This window comes from Hemiscyllium ocellatum, chromosome 29, assembly GCF_020745735.1.
Source record: "Hemiscyllium ocellatum isolate sHemOce1 chromosome 29, sHemOce1.pat.X.cur, whole genome shotgun sequence".
Lineage (NCBI taxonomy): Eukaryota > Metazoa > Chordata > Chondrichthyes > Orectolobiformes > Hemiscylliidae > Hemiscyllium > Hemiscyllium ocellatum.
The window spans coordinates 44,026,194-44,047,661 of record NC_083429.1 but is presented as its reverse complement, the minus strand read 5'-3'; the positions used below and the strand labels follow the sequence as shown (position 1 = coordinate 44,047,661).

At 42.0% G+C, this 21,468-nt stretch overlaps 1 protein-coding gene across 2 annotated transcripts; it reads right to left on the bottom strand.

Annotated features, from left to right (window-relative positions):
* Positions 1–229: 229 nt before the first annotated feature.
* fdxacb1 (ferredoxin-fold anticodon binding domain containing 1) lies at positions 230–13,289 on the bottom strand. 2 transcript variants are annotated; one of them, XM_060846835.1, is made up of 6 exons: positions 13,069–13,289; positions 10,625–10,811; positions 8,418–8,574; positions 8,040–8,243; positions 5,317–5,475; positions 230–1,445 (listed from the first exon to the last, which is right to left on the bottom strand). In XM_060846835.1, exons 2-6 carry the CDS (start codon positions 10,797–10,799, stop codon positions 257–259), a joined length of 1,884 nt encoding a protein of 627 aa, XP_060702818.1. In that variant the 5' UTR covers positions 10,800–10,811; positions 13,069–13,289; the 3' UTR covers positions 230–256. The 2 variants fall into 2 exon arrangements, with proteins under 2 accessions (XP_060702818.1, XP_060702817.1); XM_060846834.1 differs by lacking the exon at positions 13,069–13,289 and adding an exon at positions 12,763–12,952.
* Between the last annotated feature and the right edge of the window lie 8,179 nt (positions 13,290–21,468).

The following is a 21,468-nucleotide window of genomic DNA, read 5'->3' as shown; positions in this document are numbered from 1 at the left end:
AACCAATTTTGGGTTACATTTGGACAGCACTTTGAATTAATTGGCACATTACTGGTTGCTGGGGTGGGGTTAGTGGAAATGAAAGAAGTTTGAGGTGATGAATTAAGTCCATGGACCAATAAGCATATTGTAAACAAGGATGTTTATTGTTCAAATTTTAAAATCATTTATATCAACAGTTCAGTAAGCATAATGCCAATCATACGCTGCATGAGACAAAAATACACATTTCTAATATGGGTCCAAGTACTCATTTTTATCTAAGAGTTACTTGAAAATGTTTCTGCAGTTCGACTCTAAGATGCAGTTGCATTTCCAATGCTTGCTGATAAGACAATGCTTTGTCACATGACTGGTACATTAGCCTGTAACAGTAGCTCATACGTTTGGATTGAGTGTGCAAGAAACTGTCAATCAGCTTCATTTCTTTCACTGATTCCCTGGTTACCCGCCTTACAAGTGCATGGAGCTCCAACTCCTCTGGTTTCCCATTCTCACTGACCCAGAAGCTGATGTCATGTGAATATGTGGGTGGGTAGAGCGAGAACTCAGAAAACGGTTTGAATTCGGTTGCACTAATCTGGTCTAGGAAGCGTTCATCAAATGTCCATAGCATCCTCCAGTCATTTATGTGGTACAGCACCATGGACAGCAGGTCAAGATTTATTGACATAACACAGATATTTAATTCACTGTCCTGTTTATTAGGAATGCAAACCAATTTTGCGACAGTTAGATCAGTAAATTCTGGGTGTTCCGTCTGTCGAAAATGAATAGTCCAGCTTTTCCCATTACCCTCTTCTTCAAAAGTGATCGAATTTAAGGTTTTATCTATACAGTCCACGGTGCCTGATGCTGACTTAATGAGGAATGAAATGGCCCTCTCCACAGAGCACATAAATAGACTTAAAAAATCTGCTTTCTTTTTGAAAGCACTACACAAAATCATCTCATGGAATACTGGCATAGTTTGTGGTGTAATCAGACACTTCCTGAAAACCGTGCCACTGAGTGCATAAATTACTTCAACTCTGAAGTCCGTTTTTTGCAAAATATCGGCAACATATCCTGTCAGGGTAGGCCGAAGGCAGTAGCTCCTGCAATCTTCACTTGAGCCAGGGATGCCAAGCTGTTTCAAGATTGCGTAGTCCACAATCTGTCCCCTCTTGCTTCCAAAGATCTGCATAGGAACATCAGAGTACTGCAGTTCAGCATAGTCAATATTTCTCAATCCATCCTCTTGAAGTTTGGAACAGCTCACCCAATAAAGTTCAGCTTGACAAACTTCAGATTCTGCACAGGCACCATCAGGCTGAAGGTACTGTTTTGACAGCAGAGGAAAGCTGTCTTCCAGTTCCTGTAGATTCACTGTATCTGCAATTTGCTTTCTCAACAACTCATCAATTTTCTTGACGGGATGGTGTGAACCTTCCTGAAGAAAATTCCTGCAATGACCAAAACCTCCATTAGACCAATTTTATATAAGATATGCATTTCTCCAGTTCTCAAACAAGGGGGTATGAGGAGGGTGGATTGGCCAACAGCAAGCAACTCGTCTCCTTCCACAGCACCTTCCAAACAGGCAACCTGACACACAAGTCACTCATCCTGGAAATATATCACATTTCCTTCAGTGTTGCTGGGTCAAAACCTGAAATTTCCTTCCCAATATAAATCCTGGAGTGAGAGAGTCCAGAACTAGAGGGCATAGGTTCAGGGTGAGAGGGGAAAGATATAAAAGAGACCTAAGGGGCAACTTTTTCACAGTGTGGTACATGTATGGAATGAGCTGCCAGAGGATGTGGTGGAGGCTGGTACAATTGCAACATTTAAGAGGCATTTGGATGGGTATATGAATAGGAAGGGTTTGGAGGGACATGGGCCGGGTGCTGACAGGTGGGACTAGATTGGGTTGGGATATCTGGTCAGAAGGCATTCAAGCATCTAAAGACGAAGATCATCCAATAATCTACCTCCCGGTTTAAAGCAAAAGACACTTTCTCTGGCATGAAATTAGAGACCCGGGTTCAATTCCCGACTCAGGCGACTGACTCTGTGAAGTTTGCACATTCTCCGCGTGTCTGCGTGGGTTTCCTCTGGGTGCTCCGGTTTCGTCCCAAAGTCCAAAGATGTGCAGGTCAGGTGAATTGGCCATGCTAAATTACCCGTAGTGTTGGGTAAATATAGGGGAATGGGTGGGTTGCGCTTCGGCGGGTCAGTGTGGATTTGTTGGGCCAAAGGACTTGTTTCCACACTCAAAGTAATCTAATCTTTGAAACAGCAGTTAGTTTGAGGTATGTATACCCAAGGTGAGTACTTTGCCCTTCTCTTGGTTTTACCCTCCTCCACCTCCAGTCAGTCTTTGAAGCCAATAGAGTTGAATACTGACACCTTTCTGGGGATATCAAAATAATGTTCCTCAAAATAGGAAGGCAGCATGAATGGGACGCAAATTACCAAGCGAAGGGTTCATCCAAAATAAAATATTACCACTAAGCAAAACACTGGATGCCAGATATCAAATGAAAACCAAAACAAAACTTGGAAATTCTCAGCAGTCAAGCAGTGTCTGTGGAGTGTCAACATTTCAGGGCAATGACCTTTCACCAGAATTTTAAAAAGGGTAGTTTTTAGTTCGGTGGCAGAAAAGTATTTGAGTCAGATAGTTGTCGGGTCAAGAACCACTGAAGTACCACATAAGCTGGCATCTCAGTACAGGACTGCTTTAATACTGTACAGTTGGAGGAGCTGTCTCTCTGATCAACCATTAAACTGAGTGCCCATTTGGCCCCTCTGGTAAATGTAAAATGTCACATGATACTTTTATTTTAACTGGCATGGGGGGAGTTGTTCCTGGTGTCCAAGCCAATATTATTCCTCAGCCACCATTACTTATACAGATCATGTATATCTGCATCACAGTGGTAACTCATCTGGACAAAATGTCCAGAGATAAAGCTCCAATGATATGGGCTTAAATCCCACCTTGGCAAATGATGAAACTTGAATTTAATAAAATCTGGAATTAAAAAGCTGGTTTAATGACAACAATGTAACCTCTGCGATTTGTTATAATCCCATCTGGTTCACTGACGTCCTTTTAGGGAACAAAATATGCCACCCTTACCTGGTCTGGCTTACATGTGACTCCAGACCCACAACAATACAGTTGACTTTTCATAGCTGTCTAAATTAGCCAATGAAGCCATTCAATTTGAGGATAATTAGGGATGGGTAACAAATGCCGGCCTTGCCAACAATGCCCACACATTCCATGCTAGAATAAAAAACAAAATCTTATCACTGTTCATGTGACCTTTGAAGTGTGGAATTTGATCACACATTCCCTGAAGTGGGTATGAAATATGCACCATTTTGTACTTTAATGCTTTTTGGATTACAACCTCCTTTTTATGTGTGTTTGATAGATGAAGGATTAATCCCAAATGAATACTTAGGAAATATGCCATTTGTCATTGGAATTGAATTTAAGTCACACTGTAATATAAATTGTCAGTGTGAATTGCAAAAGAAGGTGAGATGCCCACACTGGTTACCAATGGTGATCAAAGGATAGGCTTTGAAATGAACAGTTGAATGGATTTTACAGCTAAAACTGAATGAGTATAAAAGTAACTAAGTGGATAAATGGTCAAGCAGGAAAAAGTCAACAATATTTAGGTTTTCAGGACATTTGTTTTTGAGTTCCGATCATGGGACATTTGTCCTTTTGAGAAATGTTCAAACTATTACAGCAATATTCGAATCCAGCAAGAGTACTGGGGAAAGAAAGTTTCTTTTAAAAACTCATTTGAAGGTGCTCTTTGCACAGATTTTAAAAAAAGACAGACAGAAGAAACACCTGTGCTCTTAGTGCAGTGGGAAGAGAGAACCATCTAAAGTAGAATTACACCAGTCTGCATCTGTTAAGTGTCGCTTAAGTTCCCTTGATAAATTGTCCAAATAACATTGTATTAAGAGTCTCCTCTCCTAAATGTATTGTCTAGTCTCAAAACTTCTTACAATTAGGACACTGGCTACACTTTTAAAGTAATTCATTGGTTCTGAATCACTGAGACATCCTGTGGTTGTATATGCATCTCAAATGATCTCTCTCACTCCAACTTGGATCTAACATTCACAGTCCAGGCTCAGAGTAACGCAAAGTCCATTTAGTTGAAATAGTAGAAGATTATGAAGTACTGTATACCAGCAAGACTGCTGTCCTCCAGAAGAAAATGAACTGGAATCAGGGAGCTCTCTGATCATAATCATACCGTTTTGGGATAGACACCTAATCATCACTCACTATTTGAACAACATCCAACATAAAGTCAGAATAAAGAAGTTAAGGTTAGTGATTATTCTTGGGAACAATACTTAAATAAAAAGAGGAAGTGAAGGTACAGTGTACTAAAAAAAATGACAATATATAAATTGGACATTTAAAATGAATCCCTTTGAATCCTTCTAACGCATTTCTTCAATGTTTGCACAATGTTTTTCCACGGCCTCCCTTGTATTACATTTAAAAAAGAAAATAAATTATTTTACAATGAATGTTGATAAAATAAGGCAGAGCTGAATAGATTCTTGATAAGCAAGGGGTTAACAGGTTATCAGGAGTAGGCAGAATGTGGAATAATTCGACCAACCATGAGTGGCTCAACTAGCCAAGTGACCTCGTAATGCTTCTAATTGGTATACTTCTATCATTTTATGATTAGATTAAAGTGAACAAAAAACCAGTAAGATAGTATAGATAATATCTGAAATATATATCTGTTTGCAGCAAGCCATAAGACTGTCATACCCTCTCAGGAAATTAATGTAGTTAAGGTTTTTGAGCTCTTTGTGCTTATTCCATCTAGAGTCAACATAACACAACACATTTTAGGCCAAAATGAACTAAAGACATTTGAGTCAAAGCTTTTCATCTCCGACTGCTTAATGTAAGCAATTCCAGCCTTGTGGGCCAACTTAAATTTGAAATATGGTGGAGATTTGAAATACAAACAAAGTGCAGAAAAAACAGCTCAACCAGAGAGAAACAGAATAAGTTAAAGTTTTTTTTATGAATTGCTGAGTTTCTCTGGCACCTTGTTTTTATTGTGGGTGAATTGCCCTCTATTATTTTAATGGGAGAATTACCCTATCTGTATTGTTAAGAATGCACAGCAGAGCTTTGCGAGTTAATGTCCTTTTAGTCTTAATAATGTCACCATCTCAGTAAATATTTTAACAATAACACAGCTGGCACTGTTAGGCAGTGTATGATAAACTATATTTTGGTGCCTTGTAATTCTCTTACTCCACCTGTTAATCTTTTCAACAAGTTCCTCAGGGATATGGCAGAGGAAGTGCTCACTCCCAATAATGGTTTCCATGACAACTGGCTTTATCTTGCTGAAGGGGAGGCTTCTCGTGAACACGTGGGTCAGAGCTTGGTCAACATGGAAAGGCTTATCTTGACTCCTGGAATATATTTTAAAAATCAATTTAATACCTTCAAGAAAGGAAAGAGTGTAATCAAAGCAATTTGACAAATTTTGCACATGAATGGGAACTTCAAAGACAACACTTTGGCAGCACAACAGGAGATTGGTGAGATTTTGATTCTTTAACAGGATGTGATTGGTGCTGGCTGAGCCAGCATTTATTACCCATCCTGAATTGCCCACTGCAGTCAGTGAGAGGTAGGTACATCCACAATGCAGTTAGATTAGATTAGATTACTTACAGTGTGGAAACAGGCCCTTCGGCCCAACAAGTCCACACCGACCCGCCGAAGCGCAACCCACCCATACCCATACCCATACCCTTATATTTACCCCTTACCTAACACTACGGGCAATTTAGTAGGAAGGGAGTTCCAATATTTTGATTCAGTGAAAAAGAGAACGGTGATTATATTCACAAGTAAGGATGGTGTGTGGCTTGGAGAGGAACTTGCATATGGTGACATTCCCCATGCATCTGCTGCCCTTGTTCTTTTAGGCGATAGAGGTCCAATTTATGGAAGAAGCCTTTGTGTTTTGCTATAGTACATCTTGTAGATCATGAACACTGCCGCTAGTGTGAATTGGTAGTGGAGAGAATAACTGTTGAAGGTGTTAGAGTTCCAGTCAATTGGGCTGCTTTATCCTAGATGGTTGGACTCTCTCTTGTTGGAGAGGGTCATAGAGTCATGGAGATATACAGCACGGAAACAGACCCTTCAGTCCAACTAGTCCCATGCTGACCAGATATCCCAACCTAATCTAGTCCCATTTGCCAACACTTGGCCCATATCCCCCTAAGCCCTTCCTGTTCATATACCCACCAGATGCTTTTTAAATGCTGTAATTGTACCAGCCTCATCACTTCCTCTGGCAGCTCATTCCATAAATGCACCACCCTCTGTGTCAAAACTTGCCCCTTAGGTCCCTTTTATATCTCTTTCCCCCCCCCCCCACACTAAACTTGTGCCCTCTAGTTCTGGATTCCCCACCCCAGGGAAAAGATCTTGTCTATTTACTGTATCCAGGGTCATTCCAGGGATTTACTAGTGAGGCATGAATATCACCTGCCCTCTATTAACTCAAGCCTAAATCCTGTTCGGGTCTTGCTACATTTGAATACAGACTTCTTCAGTATCTGAGGAGTTGGGAATGGCACTGAACAATGTATAGTCATTAGCAAACATCTGACCTGATGATAAAGGGAAGGCCATTGATGAAGAAGCTGAAAATTGTGGGCCTAGGACTCTAATCTGAAGTACTCCCCACTATTGACTGTTGTGACATTGTCCCTATATCTGGACCAGAAGGTCTGGATTCAAGTCCCACCCACTCCAAAGGTGTGTAATAACATGTCTGAAATTGCTAGGTTCAAAGTACCTACCATGTGGAACTCCTGCAGAGATGTCCTAGGGCTGAGGCGACTAACCTCAAACAACCACAAACATCCTCCTTTGTGCTATGTATGACTCCAATCAGCAGAGAATATCTCCCAATTCTCATTGACTCCAGTTTCAGTTGAAATCCTCGGTGCCACACTTGATCAAAAGCTAACTTGATGTCGAGAGCAGCCACCCTCACTACCCCTCTCGAGTGAACCTCATTTGTCCATGTTTGGACCAAAAACATAATGAGTTAGGACTGAAGTGGGCCTACAGGAACCCAGCTTAAAAATGTGTTGCTGGAAAAGCGCAACAGGTCAGGCAGCATCAAAGGAGAACGACGTTTTGGGCATAAGCCCTTCAGGAATGAGGAGGGTGTGCCAAGCAGCCTCCGATAAAAGGTAGGGAGGAGGGACTTGGGGGAGGGGCGTTGGGAATGCGATAGGTGGAAGGAGGTTAAGGTGAGGGTAATAGGCCAGAGAGGGGGTGGGGGCGGAGAGGTCGGGAAGAAGATTGATTTCTCCAGCTTCCTCAATTTCCCCTCCCCCCCCACCTTTACTCAGTCCCAACCCTCAGACTCAGCACCACCTTCTTGACCTGCAATCTTCTTCCTGACCTCTCCGCCCCCACCCCCCACTCCGGCCTATCACCCTCACCTTAACCTCCTTCCACCTCTCGCATGCCCAACGCCCCTCCCCCCAAGTCCCTCCTCCCTACCTTTTATCTTGGCCTGCTTGGCACGCCCTCCTCATTCCTGAAGAAGGGCTTATGCCCGAAACGTTGAATTTCCTGTTCCTTTGATGCTGCCTGACCTGCTGTGCTTTTCCAGCAACACATTTTTAAGCTCTGATCCCCAGCATCTGCAGTCCTCTCTTTCTCCTACAGGAACCCAGACTGGTTAGTGATCAGATTATTGTTGAGTAAGTGCCACTGGATAGCACTGTAAATGACCCCTTTCATCACTGCTACTGATTGGTCAGGTCAGATTTGTCCTACTTTTTGTGAACAGGATGTATTTCATTAATGTATTAAAATGAAGAACATTTCCTGAAGATGTCTGCTCCAGGACTTATACTTCTTTTTCCAGACATCAGGAGGAAAGGAAAATGGCATGCAGATCCAACTATATGAAAGATATGTTGTGAATTGCATAACCTACCTATATCCAGTGCTGGTGTAGCCATCATACTGTGAGCAGTCAAACATCTGCACTTTACTTAATATGAACCCAGCTCTTGCAGCCATAGCAACGATTTGCCAGCTGTTATGCCATGCTCTCATTGGCTGATCAGCAGCAGTCCCTCCCTGTCCCTTACACAGGGTAACATGAACATCACCTTTGGCAGTCAGAACATCGGCGCAACTGAAAAGAAAGCCACAATGGCATTATTCCTGTTATCAGCAGAAAAAACTGAGGATGGTGCAAAGAAGCAGGAAGCTAAATGTCCACCGCTCCCGATGAACTACTTTGCAGCCAGTGAAACGCTGAGTCCAGAGGTGGACATCGTCAACTTCCGCACGTAATTTCAGAACTTACCTCAGAAAAAAATTAGCCAGCAGCTCTCTGTTCATCTTCACGCCAGCCTTTCTGCCACAGTGCGGGAAATTGAAGATAATCCTATCAAACTGCCTACTTTTCAAGCAGGGATATTCCTGGAGCTTGGTGCAATCCACTTGAAAGTAGACTTCTGCTCCTGAAGGACAATAGCCAAGGATTAAAAAGCTATTGCTAATAATTTCCGTCTGGTATGTGGCAGATTTAGAGCATCACAAAAAGCAGTTTCATCACTACCCATACTGGAAACAATATGATTGCCCAGAACATGTCATTAAAGTACAAAACTGAACATCCCAAATATGCCATTTTATACAGCACCCAGCTCTAAGTTTACAACCTATAAGTATATTAAATTAGCAGAACAGTCAGGTGCCAGTCACTGTTCTGCCCCTGCATGCCACCTCCGGTAGGATTTTCCAATATGAGATGAACTCCCACTTGTCACAGGCTCCCAGCAACAGCTGTAACTTCAGCTATAGAGCCAACATGTAGCTCACCACAAGTAATTCAGAGACACTTCAAAAACGTTCTAAAATCTTTTTACTTCTTTTACTTACTAATGTAACATGCTGGAGTTTGAAGTTTAAATAATGACACACACTGATGTGTTTGTCATGTTTAAATGAATGGCACTACAACTGCTATTTTAAATTCAACAATGTCCCATTTCAGCAACTGTCAGCAGAAATGTCCAAACATTCTGATTGTCCCTGGGCTGGTATGTGTTTCAGTGATGAAATAAAGATCAAATCCTTCTTGAGACTCGTTTAATCACTAAATTGTCTGGGAATGAGAGCAATATTAGATGGTGCACCAACCAAACTACAATATCCATAGTTTTAACCAACCTTGTCAGACATGGTTATGACACGTCTCGGATAGCTGAGACTTGAACCTGGGCTTCCTAGCTCAGACAATATGGACACTACCACTTCATCACAAGAGCCCCAACCTGCATTTTTTTTTAATTTAACTTTTTTTTTCTAATCAACTTATTCAAAGATGTTATTTCACATCTCTGGAGCAGGTGGGACTTGAACCTGGGCATCATGGTCCAAGGCCCGGGATTGGGACACTACCACTGTACCACAAGTGCCCCAACCTGCGATGTATTCTGCTGGTGAATGAAAGGAGGCATCTGTGATTGAATCAATTTAAGCAGGAAAATGTATGAGCCAATTTAGGCTGGTGGAATTATACAGTGGTAATATCCCTACCTTTTGAGCCAGGAGGGCTGTGGGTTCATGTCTCACCTGCTCCAAATGGGTGTCCTAAAATCTCAGATATGAATGTGACAAAAATGACAGAGCTAAATGAAGGCATCACAATAAAACTCAAGGTACATGGATTGAGAATTCTATCAGCTAAAAACCGAACATCTCTTTTACAATCAGATTAAGTAAAGTCTTTAAGCTTCTTTGATACAAATATCAAAAACATTCAAATCAAACCGGCCATTGTTTACAACATGTCTCAATTCTCTGTATGTGGAACCCAGCAGAGAAACAGTCAGCAGTGACAGAAAATACTGCAAATACTCACCTGGCCGAGCAATGGAGAGAGAAAAGAGTTAACATTTCAGGTTGATGACCTTTCATCAGAACATTCAAAATGTAACACGTTCTAACCAAATACGGAGGTATGGATGCAAAAGAATGAAAGTGATGATAGCAAGAAAGTGTGGTATTAGAAAAAAGAAAGAAATGGATGGAGAGATGATGCAAGTTATCCCACCAGAATCAATTACATCAGCTTCTGGGCAGTTTCAAAGCTGACATTATTATCGATTTGAACTGGAAATTAGTTTTTTAAGTAACTAGTATGGAAGTACGAAGTATTCACTTCCTACTCTTCTGTAGATCCAAAATGAATAACTATCACTATATTATTTTCCACTTAAGCATCTCTTCTTGTGAAAATTAATTTGGATGAGAGATGCTACCAAACATTAACCAGTCTCTGAATCTGAAGAAGGGTCACATAGGACTCTAAACGTTAAACATGTTTTTCTCTCTCCTCAGACTCTGCCAGATCTGCTGAGTTTCTCCAGCACTTTGGAGAAAAAGAATTAGTTGATATAAAAACAAAGTAGTTACGCACTTCAATTTTTGTTTCAAATTTAAATTTTTCTTCTGTCATACTGCGATCAAAGTGACCCCTCTTACCCGTCAGTATTGCCTCCTCACCTTTCTCTAACAGTTTGGCAATATTTTTGGTTGTATTTTCATGCTTTGATATTTCCTTTTCACTTTCATAGCAGGTTGCAATGAGTTGGGTGCCTCTGTCCAAACGTTCACACAATGCAGAAGCAAAGGAGAAGTTCCCCTCGGCTACCAGCAAGGTGCTACCTTCTTGTCTCATTTTGTGAAAAAGCTGAGGAGATAATGAACAGTAAACTTTTCAAAAGCCTTCTGTCATAAATTAAAAGCCTTACAAATTCAAACCTGTCTGTCCATCATTAATCAGCTTCCAAGTTGTAATGGAATCTTTACTTCCCATTCATATCTTTCATTTGGTTTTCAAATCCCCTCACTATCTTTCCAAATTCTGTTAGAATTTTCCAGAGCCTCCCAACCCTGCGCTTCTCTGAAACTCAAAAGCTCCTGATTCAATTGCTCTACTACTGGTTGTGTGTTGCTGGAAAAGCGCAGCAGGTCAGGCAGCATCCAAGGAGCAGGAGATTCGTATGTTTCGGGCATAAGCCCTGCTGCGCTTTTCCAGCAACATATTTTCAGCTCTGATCTCCAGCATCTGCAGTCCTCACTTTCTCCTCCTACTACTGGTTGTCCCAGTCACCACGCAGACAGGTCTGTGCACAGCTGCAATGGCCACAAAACGTAAATCATTATGACCTGACACCAATCCGAGTGCACAGACCCTCAGAGCAGTTGCACAGCTGCCCACCTTTGAGGGAATGTTGCTGTTTGATGTAGCTTTAGCTGCTGAGGCCCTACATTGCAGGATTCCCTTCCTAAATCTCTCCAAGCTCTCTCACCCTCACCAAGGTACTCCTTAAAAGGTGCCTTTTTGACACAATGTTTTGGGCACTGCTCCTAATATCTCATTCTGTGGCCAGTTTCCACTTCATCTGCACATTATTGCCAATGATCAATAGGTCAAGAATGCAATTGTTCAGTCTTTTGAAGATCCAAGGCACAAACCTAAGACTGTAAGTAAAAGTCATCATTGAATGATGGGGCTGTCAACAATGATAAAGTGCCTTCATAAGTTTCAAGACTTTATGATGTAGGAGCCAAAGTTGGCCCTTCAGCCAATTGAGTTTGTTCTGCTATTTAATGACATCAAAGCTGGTCTGATAATTCTCAACCTTTTCCCCATAATCCTGGATTCCCCATTGATTAAAAATCTGTCTATCACAACCATGAAAAGACTTAATGACCCAGCCTTGACAGCCCTCTGCAGTAAAGAATTCCACTGATTTCCCATCCTCTGAGACAAGAAATTTCTCCTTGTCTTTCATAAATGGATAACCCTTTACTCTGACATTATGCCCTCTTGTCCTAGACTCTCCCACAAGGGGAAACAACCTCTCTGATTCTATCCTGTCAAGTAGAGTCATAGAGATGTACAGCATGGAAACAGACCCTTCGGTCCAACCTGTCCATGCCGACCAGATATCCCAACCCAATCTAGTCCCACCTGCCATCACTTGGTCCATTTCCCTCCAAACCCTTCCGATTCATATACCCATCCAAATGCCTCTTAAATGTTGCAATTGTACCAGCCTCCACCACTTCCTCTGGCAGCTCATTCCACACACGTACCAACCTCCTTGCCTTTCCAAATACATGTACATCCTGTCCCTCAGGATTCCCTCCAACTCTCCTCAGAGTCTTGTATGTTTCAATAGGCTACCTCTGTTTCTTTTAAACTCCACTGAATACAGTACCAACCTACTCAACATCTTCAAAGACAGTCCCCTAGAATCGACCTATTGACCCTCCTCTGCAAAGCCAATATATATTTTCTTAACCAAGAGGAGACAGTGAACCGGCTATAAGATCCTAACTGTTTCATGGGGTGGCACAGTGGCTAGCACTGCTGCCTCACAACACCACGGACCTCAGTTCAATTCTAGCGTTGGGTGACTGTGTTGAATTTGCACATGTCCCCTTGTCTGTGTGGGTCCCCTCTGGGTGCTTCGGTTTGGTCTCACACTCCAAAGAAGTGCAGGCTAAGTGGGTTAGCCATGGAAATTCAGACTCATAGGGATGGGGTCTGGGTGGGATACTCTTCGGAGGGTTGGCGTGGACTGGAAGGGCTGAATGGCCTGCTTCCGCGCTGAAGGGATTCTATGACTTACTGTGATAAATGGCACTGCTGAAATGAAGGTTGTTGTTGCACAGTGCGGCCGTGAGGCTGGTTAGGGTTGCACATTTCCCAATGCCAGGGCAGCTTGGAGCTCACTCAGATCAGCGGGTGCAACAAAGGTTTCTCATGAAAAAAAAACTGCATCCTCTGCCTTGCCCCAGATGATTGCCCAGTTTTGTGCAGTTATGCTGTTTCTGCAAATCCCAGCCCGGCCTCCGCATAGCTCCGGAGAATTGCACTTCCCCCCCCCCCCACCTCCTCCTCGGCCCAGCGGCCCTCCCCGCTCTCCTCAACCCACCCAGAGCGGGGCGGATGCAGCTCCCAGGGCCGCAGCTTCCGCGCTCCCAGCGAGAGACAGCCCCAAGCCCAATGCAGGAGCGCTCAATCCCCAGGACAGCTCTGGGAACCACCAGCTCCTGCCCGAGTCGCTGGCACCGACCTGCCCGCTGCAAACACAGCGACAGCGGCCTGGTGTGGTGAAGCTACTAAAGAACAAATGCTAAACACACCGCCTTTCTTCCTTTTCTGTCATTTTAAACCAGTTTAATCATATATTTCTTTCCTTTAACACTTCCATCCTACATTCTAATTATCAATTCTATCATTTCAAGCTCTTATTAACACCTGGGTCTGGTTAGAATTATAGGGGAGGGTCTAGATGGGGATGAGGGAAGGATCTGAGAGGATCTGGATGGAGATTAGGGGAAGATCTGGATGGGAATCAGGGAGGATCTGGATTAGGACCGGGGAGAATCTTGATTGGGATCAGGGGAGGGACTGGATGGAGATGAGGAGAGAGTCTGGATGGAGATATGGGGAGAGTCTGGATGGAGATCGGGGAGAGTGTGGATGGAGGTCAGGGGAGAGTTTGGATGGAGATCGGGGAGAGTCTGGATGGGGATGAGGAGAGAGTCTGGATGGAGATATGGGGAGAGTCTGGATGGAGATCGGGGAGAGTGTGGATGGAGGTCAGGGGAGAGTTTGGATGGAGATCGGGGAGAGTCTGGATGGGGATGAGGAGAGAATCTGGATGGGGATGAGGGGAGGGTCTGGAACTGCTAGTGTAATACGTAAACTAGTTTCTACTAAATTTAATGCTTTTGACAGTTCTCTTGTCTGAAACGTATAGAAACATGCAGCACAAAATGAAGCCTTTCTGCCCCCGTGCCTGAGTTGGCTGTCATAAACAGCTATTGTGCTTTCCCTCACCTCCTGATTTTCCTCTGTAATCCTGTCATTTCCTGAACTGATATAGCCATCTAACTCCCTTTCAAAATTGGTATTGAAACAGCTTCTATCCCCTTTCCAGGTGGTGATTTTTAGATTGCATCAACTCTCTGGAAACTTTCTAAACCCTTTGCAACTCTCCTGAAGTGTGATGATCACGATTGTCCAAAATACTCCAGCTGAAACCTGAACTATGTTTCATAACATTTCAGCATAATCTCTTTGCTTTAATATTCTATGTTTTTATTTATACAAACTTTATCGATGTTTGAGTTGTTTATTTTAGTTCATAATTTTACAGGAAAAATGTTACGTTACTGCTCACACTGATAGGACAAGGGAATTCTTTTCATTCTCAAAGTCTCAATGACAAATTTTGAAGTCGGATTTACAGCAAAAGCAAAAGCATATGCTGGAAATTAAAAATAAAAACAAAAGTACTGGTAGCATATTAGGCAGCATCTGTGGATAGAAGAATATTTTAAGATTAACCCTCTTTATTTGCCCACAGAGACTGCCTGACCTGCTGAGTATTGCAGCATTTTCTATCTTCATGATAATTGAAAGTAGGGTAACGGTCCTTTAATGTTTCTACAACAATCAGTATGATAGTAAATCACAGAATGAATCAACGTGTGTTGTAAATTGGATGATCTAGCTAAAAGCAGATTTTGTTTATGGTGTTGTGGAGTCCATAGACCATGTTTATAGGGTTATGGGTGGTTTCACCCCCTTTTCAATTATTTGAAACATCCTTTGTTATGCTTTTGATTGCACTTCAGCCCCATGCTCCTGATTTTTAGGAACTCCCTGCAGTGGGGAGTGAGCAAGTCAGAAGACCAACTTATGTTCCTGCTCCTGGGCTCGGTCATGGTGTCCATTAAGGGGAACATGGAGGGGGTCATTGTTGCTGACTGTCTGCCCTTCTTCCATGGCCAAGTTCATCCCCAGGCGTCCTTGGAGCGGGTACAGATCGTATCCACCAACAGTCTTGATGCTTTTATACAAGGTGGGCACCAGGTTGGGGTGCGGTGAAGTGCATTATATCCCCTTCCAACTCCATTTTGATTTAGTCTCGTTCTTCCCTCCCTACTTCTCCTTCACCTTTGGTGTCATTGCAATGCCCCAATGGGCTTTGCATGTAAATTGATTAATAATTAGAAACACATGTGACTTAATGGTGGTCAATAACGGTGGAAATTAATATGGGCTAGCATGTTTTCTTACTATCAACAAATTAATGTGTTGATGGGAATAAAAAGTTCCATTGTGCATGAAAGCACTTCTGGATGTAAACAAAAGGGAGACTCTGTGTCCACAATTGGAGTTCAGTGTGTGACTTGCTTTGCTGGCTCTGTGATGTAATTAACAATGGAATTAGGCATCAGAGCAGTCACTAAGTCCCATTACCAGGGCAACCAACACCTCACACATTGTTGCTCAGGTTAGTTGCAGAGATCTCACTCAGAGAGTTGCTGTGTCCAGATTACAGTCCCTCACACTTCATCATGGCAGCTGATGACCAATTTTTCTCAGAGGAAGACACATGTCCAATTAACCACGGTCCATTGGAACGTTTCGATTCAGGTAACGAGTATAACCCCGATGGGGATAACCGGTATTCTCCACAAACTCTCATAGGAAAATGGTTCGAAGAGAGGATGGGGATAAATGAAATTAGGAAACTGAAGCCTTTGACATCACAGGTAATCAATGTTATTTAACCTAACTTCCTTCCTGATTGGAGACATATTTGTATTGGTTTGATCTATCATTACTGATACAAATCTTATGTGATCAAACCTGATGGGTTAGACTGACTTGACATTTAGTATTTTGAGATCTATCCTGCACTGCTGGGAGAGTGATCCCTTCATCTGTACTGTCTATGATTTTATTGTGCTTCATGTAGGTCACTGCCTTACTTAAAGACTGACCATTGACTTGAGTTGATTTATTGTCACGTGTACCTAAGTACAGTGAAAATCTTTGTTTATGAACAGCACAGGCAGATCATAGTAAGCAAGATCATAGGGTAAAAACAAACTTGGACAGGGGCATACAGGTTGCGTTACACAGAGTGTGGGGGAGACAAGATCAACATTAGCACTGTCTGACTCACGGATCCCAGCAAACGCCTTTAGTTACACTGTATTGTACATTATCTTGATCTCCAGGAGAGGTCATTCCATCCTCTCTTCTCTGTCTTGATAACCTGTGACTGATATCAGTGTTACATCGTCTGATATTAACATACGCAGTCTCATTGTACAACAGATATTGAGGATTAATCATTCACTTAAATTTTCTTTGAATTTAAAAAAAGTCCAAAAATATACTCTCCACTGGGAGAAGTGTGAAGTTTTTCATAAAGTTCTCAAGCCTTTAAATAAAGTTTCCTTTCTGATTTTTTTGGAGAATATATTGCGGACCTATACTGTCTAAGTTTAGAAAAGTGAGAGGTAATTTAATAGAAATGTGTAAAATTCTAAAGTGGTTTGTTGCAGTAGATACTGAGAGATGGCTTCCTCTGACTGGCTAGGCTGCCCTGAAAAGGAGAAAGGGGAATAGTCTAAGCAGAAGTGGCTGATTATTTGGAATGAAAGGAGAAAATATCTTTTCTCGAAACATGAATATTTTAGTCCAGAGGATTGTGGAGGGTGTAGGGTATATTTAAGGCTGAGCTTTAGTCTCTCAGGGATTCCAGAGTTAAGGGCAGTGAGCATGAAAAAGGAACTGAGGCAGAAGATCAAGTCTGATCATTTTGAGTGTCAGAGCAGGCTCAAAAGGCTTGCTTCTTCTTCTTAGATCCTGATATTCTTATTTTTCTGAGGTAGCTGTTTCTCAGCGATAGCAGAGTCAGAGGATTGTGTTCAAGTATCAAAAGTCTCAGCTAGTACTCTATCGGAGTTCTGATACAGCCCAGGTGAGCAAGCTTCTCAGTTTCTTGGCTGATATTTATCCATTATGGATAGTAAGGCTAAACATAACGATTGATTCAAGCAGAGACTTAACAGGGTGTGGCAGAGACAGAAAGGACAACCAGTCTTCGACTCAGAGATATACTTATATCTTGAAATGGTTCAGATGTTGCGGTGGTAGTGATGTTGAAGCTGTTAGTATTCAGTATCATTCCTCCACTGAAACTGACAGTACATTTGAGAGACTGCGACGGTTGGATAAGTGTAAATCTAAAAGTCACTCTTTGTGACTGTATGACAATCAAAAGTATGTGCTGTTGAGATTGTCCCCTACCCTGCAGAAACGTAATCAATGGGAAATCTATTGCCTATAATGTTCCACTTATTCTTAAAACCATTGTAAAAGTTAAACCTTGTTAAACAAAATGTAACTGGGTTAATATATATTTACTGCCAAACACTCCCAATGGTCGTAAAAGTCAATTATTTTACAATACGCAGCTCTTGCTTATTGACCAAAAGGGTCTGCACTTCTCCCTCAGAACGCTGCCTATATTTTACCAGGACATCATCATGGTCGACTCACACTGGATCTTCCCACCATCAGGAGTAGAGGCTATCCTCAAGAATCCACACCTCCACTGTCACGGGTTTGAGAATTGGCAGAGGGGAGGACCATGGCTACGAGCGGGTGACTAGAGTCAGGGAAGTGCTGGGTGGGAGGGTCATAGGCTGGATCCTGCCACAGGAATTGGCACATAGGGCAGCAGTGGATGCCCAGCTCATGGCCAATACCATCCGTTGCCTGAAAATGGCGGTGTTTGGACCTGGCACTGTGCACCAGTCGGAGGATTCTCAGGCATGTGTCTTTGTGTACCCTTACTTGGACGGAATTTCATGTTGGCCCCATGATCCTGACCCTCCCTCAGGAATCTGCATCCCACACCCTGAGCAGCCTCCTGATTACACGGAGTATGTCTTTTTGCCTTCCACAAGGCAGTTTTTGTACAAGCTGCTGCTGCACACCATCCACCTTCACTCTTAACCTCTACCACCTGGAGACACCATGGTGAGTTTATTTGCCAATGGATGGCAGGGATCCATAGTGGAGAGCTCTCTACATGGGAATCCTCCTATTTTCCATCGGGAACATGGGTGGAGGGTGCTGCATGGAACTGTCCCGTATAACTGCAGATTGCAACGGTACACAGACTCTCAGCCCAACTGTTTACTTTGCAGCACTAGGATCTCTCTGGGCCATCTATATATTGACTGTGGGGTTTTCATTCCCTTTATAGTTACTTGAAAAGTCTTTTGTTGTGTTTTGATCACACTTCAGCGCCATGCTCCTGATCTTTGAACACCTGGTGCAGAGGGATGTGGGCAGATCAGACGACCAGTTATGGGTCTGTTCCTGTTCCTGGGCCTGGTCAGGCTAGCCATAAACAGGTCCAGGCAGTGGCTTGGTGCAGGTCATTTCTGCCACCAGCCTACCCTTATTCGCGGTTATGTTTGACCCTGGGAGAGGGAGCATGGGGTGTCCACCAACCTTCTTGATGCCTTTACAAAGAGGTGGGGACTGTGGGAGTAGACTGCTTTATTTACAACTCCCATTTCATTTTGATTTAGTCCCCTTCTTCTCTCCCTATTCCCCACCCTGGTTTTTTTGACATTGGCATTGCCCATAACAGGCTTTGCTTGTAAATAAACAATTGGCCATGCAGTATTTTCCTGGTGGTGTAAAAAATATATAATAACGTCTATTTACAGCAATGTCTTTTTTCTGTTCCATTATTTATAAATGTATACCACAGAAATTTGGAAAAATAAATTTTAACAAGCCAATTTTATGTTAATGGAATGTCATATTTTTAAATTATGACGTTTAAAAAGCAGCATATTTTTATACTAACATTTGTTTGCCTTTTTTCAACTTCTACCTTGATCCAAATATAATCATTCACTTTGAGGGGAATAGATAAATTTAATGGCAGTTGTCTTTTCCCGAGGATACACAGGGGGCACATTGTTAGGGTGAGAGGAAAGAAATGAAAAAAGACATAAGGGGCAATTTTTTTACACCTGAGGGTGGTTTGCACGTGGAATCAATTTCCTGAGGAATTGGTGGATGTAGGTACAATTACAATGTTTAAAAGACATTTGAATAAGTACATGAATAGGAAAGGTTTACAGGGATATGGGCCAGGAGCAGGCAGGAGAGACTAGTTTAATTTTAGATTATGTTCAGCATGGACTGATTAGAGCGAAGGGTCTATTTCCATGCTGTATGACTCTATGAAAATGTTTTAATTCAAAGTAAAGGATAAAACACTTTTAACTTTCTACTTTGTTGTCTGTGAGAACACTTCCACGTGATTGACTACACACAATTGCTTTTACTGCTGCTACTTGCTGAGAGATTTTCTGGATATAATATGTCAGGGGAAAGAACAAGTCCATGCCACAGAAATTGCTAGATCGTTATGGGCACTTGTCTTCTAAGTTAAGGGTAACATGATTATTTGCCAATGGTCAGAATATCCAGACCCATGTTAAAAATGTAGCGACAATGCTTTTTAACTAAAGCAGGAGACTTAATTTCAACTCATTTACTGGAAAGCACCCTGGTCCTCCCAATTAAAAATTGCTCAGTTCATATCACTTAATAAGCTTTTATCACTAAATTCTTACTTAACTGTGTTATTTCTGAGTACATAGTCTAACAGAGCAGATAATTATATTTTGATTGCACAAAAATGACGCTTTCACAGAAGTAGACGATATTAGATAAAGGCAGAAATTTTTATATACTTAGTTTCTTTTACTTGCAGTATGAACATTTCTATCGTACCATATATGGGGATTCATATAACAAGGAAGAGAAACGACGTGAACGTAAGTAATAAAGGTTTATAAGGCAAAAATAACAATTGATCAACAAAATACTTTATATCTTGATTGAAGAGATCAGTTTTATGGGTGCTAATTGAAAGGCCGTTGTATTTTGAATTTACAATGCCGATGTTTCCAAACTCTTGGATATAAATTTTATCTAATAAGTAACATCAACTTATATACAATTGTAGAGTGCTTTGGAACAGAAGGGCATGGAATTTGTGAATAATGACTGGAGATGGAAGGAAAGCTGCAAAAGACGAGGGGAATCAGAAGAGAGGATGGTGTGTGCAGGAATTTAACGAAAGGAAACCAGAACCAAAGTAGGTTCAGGATGTGCCGGAAAACAATTGGAAAACAAGGATGTGAAGATGCTTGACATAGTGGGTTAAAAGAAATTAGTGGAACTTAGAGAGGATGGGTGTGATTAGAATGCCTCATGTATTGAACTCGCTTTGCCACTCATTAAACTTTTGCTAGGACTAAGCCTTTGCAATTAGGTAGGAAAGTTATTGTTTTATTTCTGTAATACCTAATTGAATTTGTATTTTGCACTTGGCATTAAACTGAATCCACAGTTCAGTTCTGTAGATGGGTTTTCAGTGAAAGAGCAGTTTAATTGACAGCCAGCTGAAACGGGATTCTCTTTAAGTGAGTTAGATTGAGTTAGGATCATCTAAAACTGAACAACCAAGTGTGACCTAACACTTGAATGCAAATTTGGAATAAAGTGCTAGAATTAAGCTCTTTAGGGAGTCAAGCAGAGGAAGCGAAACAGGTATTCTGTTGCTTTTACCTACACATTTTCAGCCTCCAGGAACTGATTATTGCAGTTCTACAGAGGAAGAAGCTGGTTAACCAGTGAGTATCTGGTAAGTGGTTAAAGTTTATCTCATTCCTAAGGACCAAAAGAGTAGAGCAACTGGTGCGCAGCTTAATAAAATGTATAAAAATATAATGTGAATACAACAATTCATTAGTTCCTTAAAACCCATTAAGGATGGCTGGGCAAGTGATGCATCCCATTTACAGCATGTGGGAGTTCCTGGTTTCTGGTTTGATCCACATTCTGTAGTGTGTGTTTGAAGTTCAAGAAGCTTTGATTCAGACTTTATGAACCAGACGCTCAACTGCACTTTATTCCACTTCAGGGATGGGGAAACGTAAGAACATAAGAAATAGGAGCAAGAGGAGGCCCCCTGGCCCATTGCCCCTCCTCCGCCATTCAATAAAATCACAGCTGACCTTTCTGTGGACTCTGCGCCACTCACCCACCCACTCACTGTAACCCCTAATTCCTATACAGTGCTTTAAGAACATTCAACAAGGTAGCCTCAACTGCTTCACTAGGCAGTGAATTCCATAGATACACAATCCTTTGGGTGAAGAAGTTCCTCCTCAACTCAATCCTAAATCTGCTCCCCCTTATTTTGAGGCTATGTCTCCTCGTTCTAGCTCCCTGGAAAGTTACCTGGACTCTTTGCACCAGAAGACAGTTACCCTTCTTACAGCTGGATCATCTGATCTGGTCCATGTTTAAGCACAGGAAGATATGACTGAGTGTCGCAGGTCAGGGGATCAAGATGGCAGAAAGGCAGAAACTTCAACTGTTGTAATTGTCCATCGATTGGAGGTTCTTACAGCTTGTCTGGATG

Excerpts from the sequence above, each read along its gene's own strand:
- fdxacb1 (XM_060846835.1), bottom strand. The coding sequence starts at position 10,799 with ATGAGACAAGAAGGTAGCACCTTGCTGGTAGCCGAGGGGAACTTCTCC. Across the intron at positions 5,476-8,039 it reads TACACCAGCACTGGATATAG|GAGTCAAGATAAGCCTTTCC; the intron begins GTAGGTTATGCA and ends AATATATTCCAG. Across the intron at positions 1,446-5,316 it reads CTTGTTGAAAAGATTAACAG|GAATTTTCTTCAGGAAGGTT; the intron begins GTGGAGTAAGAG and ends TGGTCATTGCAG.